The 11,572-nt window shown below is 40.8% G+C and overlaps 1 protein-coding gene across 1 annotated transcript in view; it reads left to right on the forward strand.

The window, feature by feature from the left end:
• The first annotated feature begins 5,306 nt into the window (after positions 1 to 5,306).
• Positions 5,307 to 11,572, forward strand: part of LOC118556736 (solute carrier family 22 member 13-like) — an 8,532-nt gene continuing 2,266 nt past the window's right edge. The window contains exons 1-4 of the mRNA XM_036124858.1: positions 5,307 to 5,696; positions 5,785 to 5,888; positions 10,433 to 10,587; positions 10,763 to 10,934. Coding sequence (XP_035980751.1) covers positions 5,322 to 5,696; positions 5,785 to 5,888; positions 10,433 to 10,587; positions 10,763 to 10,934 — 806 coding nt within the window. The 5' untranslated portion in view covers positions 5,307 to 5,321. The remainder of the gene's footprint in view (positions 5,697 to 5,784; positions 5,889 to 10,432; positions 10,588 to 10,762; positions 10,935 to 11,572) is intronic.

The following is an 11,572-nucleotide window of genomic DNA, read 5'->3' on the forward strand; positions in this document are numbered from 1 at the left end:
CATCTGGCCACCCCTATGAAACATTTCTGGGTTGGGACCCCCTGAGGTGTTGCGAGACACCTCTTGAAAGTCGTGAAGTGATTTGACGCTGATGTGCTAAAACGATATATTATTTCTTTATTTATAGAAATGATACTAATGTATAGTCTTACCAGATGCTCAACATTTCTTATTTTAACACAGGGGGAAGGATGCACTTTTTTCAATGAGTTCTTATAAAAATAATACTTTATTCTCGTAATTTTACAACTATTATTGTAATTTACGGCCTAAAAAAAAAAAATCCCAGCCGCCAAAAAGGTGGTCACGAGTCTGTGGCACTATTATTTTGGGGGTCGCAGGCTAAAAAGTTTGGGAACACTGCTGTAGAGGACAAGAACTCAAACTGGAGACAAATTAAGGTAGCAGTTGATAACATTTAATTGTGTTTTATTTAGGGCTGGGCAAGTTAACGCGTTAATTTCGCGTTAATTCATTAGACTATTAACGGCGATATTTATTTTATCGCGCATTAACGCATGTTGCTCACATGCTTTCAGTCAGTGTCAGTCAGCAGGCGCGCTGACTGCAGCGCGCTGTCACAGCAGCACTCTCCCGCTCCCCCTCCCCTCTCGTACATGGCTCAGTGGCGCCAGCCAATCAGCACGCAGGCTCAGCCTGGCCCGCCCACTCAGCTCTCACACAAACTTAACAAACAAACAGCTGAGAGAGACCGCAGCAGCGAAAAAACATGAACAGGGGAAGTAGCACCGTTCGGTTTTATTTTAATACCGTAAATGAAATCAAGCTGTATGTTTTGTAAAAAGCCGGTTCATTTCAGTGGAAACACAACAAATTTATCTAAGCACGTGAAAAAACATGAAAACGTCGAGCCCCAGAAACGGAGAGAGGAGACGAAACTTCTCTCATTGCCCCGACAGACCCACAGACTGACGTCTCTGACTGAGGCGTTTCAGTCCTCCAGGGAACATCCAGGTAGATCAGTGGATGGATGGATGGATGGATGGATGGATGGATGGATGGATGGATGGATGTTACTGGAGCCCACACATAACATGTAATTAAGACCTTGACTTTGTAAAGTGCCTTGAGATGACATGTTTCATGATTTGGCGCTATATAAATAAAATTGAATTGAATTGAGTTGAATTGAAAGAACCCAGTACATATATTAAAAAGTGTTATTTAAGATAAGATAACATTAGCTAATCCTTTTTTTATCCCACGACCGGGAAATTTATAGGATTAAAGCAACAGGCAGGTGCACACAACACAGACAAAATTACATAAGGATTGAAATATATAAGAGGTGGATTAGCGAAAAAACACTGAACATAACATTATTATTATTATTATTATTATTATTATTATTATTATTATTATTATTATTATTATTATTATTATTATTATTATTATTTAATTGTAATAATAAAATAAAAACCACAAAACCCAAAAGGTCAACAGTTTCATGATACATCAAGCTTAGGGACTGGCTAATATACAGCAGGTCAAAAAAGGCCATATTTTGGCTGCAGTGCTTGCTGTTCTCTTATGAAGAAAAGATCAACTAGTGCACTAAATTCAATAGATGGGTTGAAAATATCCAGTATAAAACAAGTGCTACAAATGTTACAACACTTTTGTTCATATGGCAGCAGAACATTAAAATAAAAGTGCTCTTTACACTACTTTTGAATTCATTCTTGGAGTTTGTAAATACAATGCGATTAATCGCGATTAATCGCGATTAATCAGGGCGATTAATCGCGATTAAATATTTTAATCGTTGCCCAGCCCTAGTTTTTTTTTTAAATCATATCAATTCCATACAAAATGTGTACATTATTGTATTAACGGTCTCAATGTTTAAAACCAACCTAATGCATAAATAATCTTACCATTTAAATTCAACTCAATTTTATTTAGATAGCGCCAGACAGTTCATAACACATCATATTCAAGCAAATCACACAGATTAGTCAAAAAGTTTCCAGTCTAAGGAAACTGAGTAGATTGAATCGAGTCTTGACAAGCAGCATTCACTCCTCCTGAAAGAGTGTAGCGCCACAGTGGACAGTCGTCTGCATTGTTGATGACTTTGCAGCAATCCTTCATACTGAGCATGCATGAAGCGACAGTGGAGAGGAAAACTCCCCTTTAACAGGAAGGAAAAACTTCCAGCAGAACCAGAACCAGGCTCAGTGTGAACAGTCATCTGCCTCGACCAACTGGGGGTTAGAAGACAGAGCAGAGAGACAAAAAGCACAGAAGCACACATTGATCCAGGAATCCTTTCTATGTTACATGGTAATGGCAGATGATCTGCCTCCCTGGATGGTGTCACAGCTAACAGAACGGCAGACCAGGTGTACCTAAAATGGAGAAAAATTACACTTTCAGTGACCTTTTAGAAAGAAATACAAACACAAAGGCTTCACTTCCCACACACACAAGAGTTGGAGGTCAAAATACTTGACCTAGAGAGGAAGAGGAGGAATTGATTTCAACTTAGTCTATCAGCTCTAACCACCTTTGGACCACCGTGATAAAACTGATACGTTTCTTAGTTTGGTCCAACATCCAATTGTGATGACATCTCTCTCTGTGAAACAAATTTGGACCTCAACAGATGCAGCTAGCACACTTTGGATTTTTTCTGATGCTGGCAAGTGATTATTTTGACACCAGCTATAGGAAATTATGCTTTTATTTTCTGATGTGGTGAAAAAAAATCTTATGACAAATGTTTTTATTTGTCGAGAGAGAAAAAACAGAGTTCTAAACTAGCAGAAAAAAATCATTGTTTAATTAAAAGATTATTTGACCTGTATTTAATGACATTTAAATAAACGGTTTCTGATTAAAAACAATGCATTTTATGACAGCCTCATCACACAGTCTCTGGGATGAAAGATTATTTAAGTCAATATAAAGTTATGATGACACACACTCTGGGTCAGAGGAGTAAAAGGTGCGCACATGGGTTAGGCGGTGCCATGTTTGAAATCATGCCACATGTGATTATGTAGCAATGACAATACGACCTTTGTCAGACAAATGCTTATCTAATCAGTGTTAATGTTTATTGTTTGGGATCATTGTAAACATAGATAACGATTAGTCCACACAACATCCGGAAATAAATTAGCTTCCATATGTCCACCTCAGCAGCATCGTTTTACTGGGAAAAATTTATCTGACTACACCTGCAGTTTTGGCCCAGAAACACCTGTTTCTTGATGACTTTATCCAAACTTCTCAATGTACCCTTAAAAAAAGTACAGCCCCCCTCACCCCCACACCCAATGACAGAGGGGCCTGTTTTGCATATATACGACTGGCCCCCTCATTGCCCATTTTTAAAAATCTTTTAAAAACCACACTTTTGCTCACTTAACCAAGACGAACAAAACTATGCAATATCAATCAATGCAATGTAATTGTTTTATTACATATCGCACAGCTTGAAGGAGCTCATAAACATAATGGCTTTCATCGTACCTTACTCCTTATCTGATTATACAATTTTTTAAAGGAAGTAGCAATGTTAAAGTTCAAACGCCTGTGGGTGTGTTATGGAAAAATGCCAGTGTTTATATCAAGATGTTGATTTATCGGCATCTTCATAGTGAAAGTCAACACAATACCAAAGTTAAGGTGCTAAATATAACAGCGACTGATAAACAACTGCTGCAAGATTGCATACAGCAACATCTGGAGCACAAACAGACCCAATTCCCTGTTGTGGCTAATTGCTCCGCAGTGGTTGAACTTTGTCCTGAACACAGACCTGATACTTAAATCCACCTGGAATATAGACAGTAGCTAAATACAGATATGAATGCAATTGTTTCTCAAAAAATAGTAATAAAATCTTATAGAGTCTCATTCTTGCAAACCTGATGTGGTGTATCTTCTTGTCTTATGACCTGACTGTGTCCTTCCACCCTTTCTGTGGCCGATTTAAATTAATTAAATACTTTTTTTGTTGAAGCTATCTGAAGTTTTTTTTTTTTCCCAGCTAGTTTAAAAAAATTTGTTTAATGATTTACAGCGGGAAAAAACACAATGGGGGATTGCGTGGATCAGCAGATCACAGGGCAGTTTATAGGCAAGTCAGGGTTTCTTCAGTGTGAAGATTAAGATTTTTTGGCAGTGGACTGCACCCGATGTGGCCATTAAATTGGAAAATATGCCTAAGTCAGTCACATAGCAAGTATCTGTTTTGTTCTCCCGAGGTCTGGTATGTCAAGATTGTGTTTCTTGGAGTGGACCCAAGTGTAGACAGGTGGGCAGAAGCAGCACAGCAAGTAAAATAATTAGAATAAAAGAAAGAAAACTTTTTAAAACAGTAAACTGAGGCAGGTTTGGGTTGAACAAAGTAAATGACATGAAGGACCAGGCATGGCAGCAAAATAATCCAGCAAGAAGCAAACGACAAACAGGAGTTTAAATAGAAGGGGAGATAGGTGGGAAGCATGAGTGTGATAACGAGGCAACAGATGGACTGAATAAGCTTAATTGGACAGAGGGGGGGGGGGGGATCCTACTCCTTCATCCATATGTTCTCCATTGAGTCACAAATAAAAATTATTCTATTCAATCGGGAATTTCCCACCAGCATGACATGCTACAGCATGACAGAGAACACTCCTCTGTTGTCCGTCAGAGTCTATTTGTGTGGAGCAAAATGCATCAATTTACAAAACCAGATGAACGGATGGAGGACACAAGAAACTTGTGTGAGTGAAATAAACTTGATAAACCAGTTGTATACAAATGCAACTGGTGTATCTCAGCTGCATCTGTGTATTAAGAAGGTTCGGGTGACTAAATTTATTTTACTCAAACATTTGTACACCTGGTGACGTTCCATTTTAGTGACACAGCTACAGGGTTATTTGTATGTAAAGTGAGTCCCTGAGATCTGGATTTTAATGAGTGTTGTACACAATCATGCTTAAAGGCCATATTTAGGAGCTGGAATACCTACAAATTATCAAAGTATAAGGCATAAAGGTGTTGTTTTTCCAAAGCTACAGTAATTTGAAATTATTATTTTCCAACATAGAAAAAACATTTGAGTCAAGTCCTAAAAACCACATATGCACTTCCATACATAAGATACTGTCACATCCGAAAGATAGGTGTTTCATGGGGCAGTAAACAGAGAATGGCATTTTGTATACTACAATAACTGTTCCTCCCTACTACTAGATAGAGCAAGTTACCATGACTACCTTTATTGTGCTTTGTTAAATATTAACAAATATTTACAGTACATATACTGGAGGCCTGTGTAATCCAAGCCACTTGCCAAGATGAGCACCTTCGGAGAGGTCCTGAAGGAGGTGGGGGAGTTCGGTTTGTTTCAGAAAACCTTACTCGTTGTGTTATGCATACCCAGCATTTTCCCTGCGTTCGATGTGAGCAGCCAGGTGTTCACGGGAATGAGCTTTCCACATCACTGTAACACCGACTGGATATTGGAAAAAGGTCCAAACCTGACAGAGGAGAGACAAAAAAATCTCACCATCCCGGTGGATAAGGATGGACGGTTTGAAAAGTGTAAAATGTTCACCCCTGTGGATCTGGATTTGGAAACGATTGAAGCGTATGGCCTTAACAGCACAACAGGATGCATCGCCGGCTTTGAATATGAGGTTTCACATGGTGTTTCAACCCTAGTGACAGAAGTAAGCAAAACCGAATCAGAGCAATTTCTCCTGATAATTCTGATTGCATCTTTATCTTCTTTTTAGTAACCATTGCTCATGTTTACAGTTTGATCTAGTTTGTGAGAAAAGTGGGTTGATAGAGGCATCGCAGTCCATCTTCATGGCAGGCTTTCTTGTTGGATGTTTGGTGTTTGGGGCTATTTCTGATAGGTAAATACATTTCCTTTTACCTTGTCGTTCTGTAAAAAAAAATATCAACCTTGTTTCAGCCATTGGTTCAGGTTGTACAAACAGTAACAGTAAAAACTGTATTTTTTTCATTTCAGATAATAATTAATGAGCTTATTTTGAAAAAAAAATCATAAATGGAGTGCTTCCTATGGTTCCTACCCACTTTAATTTAGTGGTGGATAATCCTCCAGTCTGGGTTTAATATGTCCAAAATAAGATCTAGATTATTGAATAGAACTTATTTACATTTGTTCAGATGCCGAATAAAAAAAAAAAAAATAGTGAAAAAAAAAACGTGTGAAATGTGGAACATGAGTGTAACCAGTGGCACCTGCTGGAGCTCCACCCCTCTGATTGGAAGAGGGGTAGATAAAGGAGTGGGTGTGGCATCTTCAGGAATATTAATCAGATCTATATATATATATATATATATATATATATATATATATATATATATATATATATATATATATATATATATATATATATAAAACTGCTCGAAAAATGAAGGGAACACTAAAATTACACATCCTAGATCTGAATGAATGAAATATTCTTATTAAATACTTTGTTTGTTACATAGTTGAATGTGCTGACAACAAAATTATACACAAATTATCAATGGAAATCAAATGTATTAACCTATGGAGCTCTGACTTTGGAGTCACACTCAAAATTAAAGTGGAAAAACACACTGCAAGTGGATCCAACTTTGATGTAATGTCCTTAGAACAAGTCAATATTAGGCTCAGTAGCGTGTGAGGCCTCCACATGCCTGTATGACCTCCCTACAACACCTGGGTGTTACTACTGATGAGGTGGTGGATGGTCTCCTGAGGGATCTCCTCCCATACCTGGACTAATGTATCCACCAACTCCTGGGCAGTCTGTGGTGCAACGTGGCATTGGTGGAAGGAGCGAGACATGATGTCCCAGATGTGCTCAACTGGATTCAGGTCTGGGGAACGGACCAGTCCATAACATCAATGACTTCATCTTACAGTAACTGCTGACACACTCCAGCCATATGAGGTCTAGCATTGTCTTGCATTAGGAGGAACCAACCACACCAGCACATGGTCTCACAATGGGTCTGAGGATCTCATCTCTGTACCTAATGGCAGTCAGACTACCACTGAAGAGCACAAGGAGGGCTGTGTAAGCCCCCAAAGAAATGCCACCCCACACCATTACTGACCCACTGCCAAACCAGTCATGGAGGATGTTACAGGCAGCAGAATGTCATCCACGGTGTCTCCAGACTCTGTTATGTCTGTCACATGTTCTCAGTGGGAACCTGCTTTCATCTGTGAAGAGCACAGGGCGGCAGTGGCCAATTTGCCAATATTGGTGTTCTCTGGCAAATGCCATACGTCCTGCACAGTGTTGGGCTGTAAGCATAACCCCCGCCTGTGGACGTAGGGCCCTCATACCACCTTCCTGGAGTCTGTTTCTTATTGTTTGAGCAGACACATGCACATTTGTGGCCTACTGAAGGTCATCTTGCAGGGCTCTGGCAGTTTTTCCTCCTGTTCCTCCTTGCACAAATGCAGAGGTAGCGGTCCTGCTGCAGGGTTGTTGCCCTCCTACGGCCTCCTCCACGTCTCCTGATGTACTGGCCTGTATCCTGGTATCCATTCCTCCTCCAGGCCTTGGACTCCAGGTGGCAAGCGGAGAACAGAGGTGTGAAAGAGATTGCAAGCCTGCCTCCGCCTGCTAAAATGTTGTGTGCCGGTGCACCCACCCCCCAATGCACCCTACCCAGAACCCTCAATGTCTAAATGCAACTGGGAGCAGAGGAGGCCACCAGGGGTAAAGCCTACACAAGATGTCTTACCCCCCCCCCCAATTAATGCCCTACATACAGTGGGTGTGTGTTGTGAGAATATTATAAAAGAAAGTGTCTATTATGTATAATAAAATCGGGGTCTAGGACGTCACAAGACAGCGGGCTGGGAAATCCTCCCCAGCGAAGCCCCCACCCCCTATGGACCTACATGTGTGGCATGCAGGTCCATAGGAGGTGGGTTTTCCTGGGTTTACCCATCCCCAGGAAATAAAAATTTAATTAACCCCCCCAACCCTAACATTCAAACAACTCCCACACCATATAAGACACCCAGGCTGGGTTCACCCCCCTGAATGGGAGCGCGTCTGCCATGAGATGTTAATATACCTTACCCCCCTCCCAGCTCGACAGACCCCAAGACCCTCTAGCGCGCTAGAGGCCCCGGGAGGGCCAGACACCCGGGTATACACTGGCCCTAACCCACAGCGAATACTCCACAGAACCCAAGCCCCTGAGGCTCCGCCAGAACACCCGCCCAAGGACAACACACCCCAGGACCCACCCAATGGCAGCACAGCTACCAGGCCAGTAACCCACGTCCGCCGGCGCAGAAACCCAAAGAGTATTGCAAGAGGCCATCCAAGGCCCCCTGAGGCCCCCAAAGCCCCGCCCAGGTGGGGGCCACAGACCCCGGTGCAGAACCCACCAGACACCTCACTCTGGGTACCTCCCCAGAGACCCAAGACCCAGGCACCACCTGATCAGCCACCATGCCCTACAGCACACACTCCACAGCCCCCCACTCCCACTAAGTGATGGAGCTGATCAAAGGGGCCCAGAGAGATCAATCTGAGGTGGAGGCAGATGCTGTCTCAAGACTAATACATTTATTGGAATTTGTAAACCACAAATTTATTTTGCTTCTACTTTACTCATCCTCAAGTTTGTCATGGCCATGGTTATCACTACAAAATATAATACTTATAGTTCACAAACCTCCCTGTCAGCTCTCCTCTGCAGAAGTTCCTGTAGCCTTTCATAATCAGTTGATTGAGCCTGTTGTCTGCACCGTCCTTAACATCCACGGCTCCTCCCCTCCAACTACCTCTCCCCCCGGCTCTGTCTTGTCCTCTCCTTCTCTGTTTCAATGGGAGTATAATCAAGTCAGTCCATGACTTCTGCTGGTCCAAAGCTATCAGATTTCAAAATATGGATAGACACTGTTGCCAGTGGCCTTCAGGGCACTAAACCTGGAAGCTACAGATATAGTGCCCCCTAGTGGCTAAATGTTACACAGTGCTACTTTAAAAATATATTCATAGTAAAAAAAAATCCATCTCTGAGATTTTAGTAAGACATTTTGACACTAATACCACCAATATAGATTTCTTTCCCATTGCAATATATAGTCTTATTTTCATCATATTCCCTCAGGATCGCAGGTTCACCAACCAAACATGATGAATAAAAAATAAATGAATAAATTATGAGTCAATAGTAAAACGAGGTGGTTTTGTCTAACTAAACCAAACCTGGGATTCTGGAAGGTACCACTCAGCTGCTGGGTAGCTTAAATTTAAATTAGGCCTATGTAGGATTCCAAACAATAATAATCTCCCAACGCTTTTATTCAACAAGGTTTTTGCCATATAAATTAGAACATATTTTAACACCACATTTGTTAACTGCCCAATCCTACTGTTACATAAAGGTTTTAAAGCAGCTCCTTTGTAAGGCTGTTGCTTTTGTAGAAAATGAATTTAACACAGCTTTAAACAAAAACAGGATTTTTGCAGATGCTAGCCTCATCAAAATGCAACGGTTCACTGAACACTTGTATGTTATTTATTAATTTACTGTGGTTATTTATTTTCTGCGTTTCCAAACATTGACACGTCAACTAAATTCATTGTGCAGCAGGCTTACTTGTCAGTAAAATGTTCACTTCAGAACAAAGTGGGTCTGAACTGGTTTTTAATTTCTTGGAAACAAGGAAAGTACTGCAAGTATCCTTTCTGCATCTCTGAGTCTGAACAGTGTAGCTTCTGTGCACCCAAACATATACCCGTTGTTGTGCATCGTGGGATACAAGTGTTATGTTACTGAGCGACAGGCCATTATTAATAGGAATATGAAATTATCTTTTGAGGCAGACAAAGAAGTATCCCTGGCACGCCCAGGCCTCCAGCCTTGAGCTTGACCTGTGTGATCTAGACGTTGTTTAGATGTCATTTCAACTTAAAAAAAATGTTTATTGGGATACAATGTTGGAAATATTGTGATGGCAGCTTAATCAGTTACTATCTTATCTGCAGCAGGTAACTCTTCTGGTCTTTGGTGAAAACCTTATTAGTTGGCCCCGGAGGCTGCAGCTAATGGCCTGGCGCACGGTGGTTAAGAGCAGGGTGGACTTCCACAATCCTAAAACAACTCTAATCTCAAAAAGATCCTCGGGGTGTATGTGAATGCAGTGATCAGTTTTTTTTAATGAAATAACATTGGTCATCAACACCCAAAACAGAGGTGGGAGATTGGGCGCCAGAAAGGATCTGTGTGAAACGAATACTGAGAATGGAACATGTGAAGCATTTGAGCTCATGTGGAAACATATCTCTAACGAGATATACATTTTAAAGAAAGATGTTAAGTTTTATGATTAAATTAGATTTTATGTACATTTTCTGTGTTCCTTTAGATTTTAAATACCAATAAAGTTCTGTGTTCTTGTCTCCAGGTTTGGCAGAAGATTAGCAGTCCTGCTTACAGCTTCCCTCAACCTGTTGTTTGCAATGACGACGGCTCTCTCGCCCAACATCTATGTTTATATCGTTTTAAAATTTCTCTGCGGGACTTCAAGTGGTGTCATTGTTATGAACGCATCCATACTGAGTAGGTCAATGTTTTATTGCTTGTTCTTTTACTTTGTGAACCTTAATTACTTAGCTCTGATGTATTTAGCTCTAAACGTGTTACAAAGGTAGAGTTTAAACATTGCAAAAGATTTAGACTCTTCACCAGTGTCACACACTAATGACCATAATTGTTCTCCTGATCTGGTTTTCAGTGGTGGAATGGACTGATCCTTCAAAGTCTGCTCTTTGCACAATGTCCATCATCAGTTTCTTTTCTGTCGGACAGATGCTTCTGTCTGGTATTGCCTATTTGTTGAATAACTGGAGGATATTGCAAATTGTGCTCTTCAGCCCTCTTGTCATATTGCTGGTGATGTTGTTCTGGTCAGTGGTTGAAAAAAATACTTTAAAACTAAAACCTTGCCTGAGTAGTCCTGAGCTGAAGTGGAAGTTTTGTTTCAACAGGTTCCTCCCAGAATCATCTCGATGGCTGATGACCCAGGGCAGGAAGGAGGAGGCTCTGAAGGAGCTCCAGAGGGCAGCTAAAGTTAACAAAAGGAGTGCACCAGGAGATCTGCTTGATAAGGTCCTCTTCCACAAATAAACTTCAGAAAATTCAAAGGCGTTGCTCGACTGGGCGGTTAAAGTTGACAGTTTAAGTGCAAGTTTGCTTTTTAAATTGTCTCGTCCTGAGTGATCAGATGAAAACTCAGAAAAGAAAACGACTAAAAAAAGTTTAATGTAAAGAAAATTAATTAAGTTTATTAGCTCTATACCAGCGCCAAGACAAAAAGAAACCTTTTTAAAAAATCATCCTGAATGATCAGATGAAACAACAGCAGGTCTACATGTCCTTCTGTGAAAACACATAACACAGCCGACTAAGTTGTATTTCGTCAGATGAGTTGTATATCCATCTATTTATCCATCCTTAAATCCTCCATCCATCCATTGTCTTCTGCTTATCAGGATCAGGGATGAGTAAAGGGGGCTGAATTGAATGCATGCTATAGGTTTTTTAA

The sequence above is a fragment of the Fundulus heteroclitus genome, chromosome 21 (assembly GCF_011125445.2).
Source record: "Fundulus heteroclitus isolate FHET01 chromosome 21, MU-UCD_Fhet_4.1, whole genome shotgun sequence".
Lineage (NCBI taxonomy): Eukaryota > Metazoa > Chordata > Actinopteri > Cyprinodontiformes > Fundulidae > Fundulus > Fundulus heteroclitus.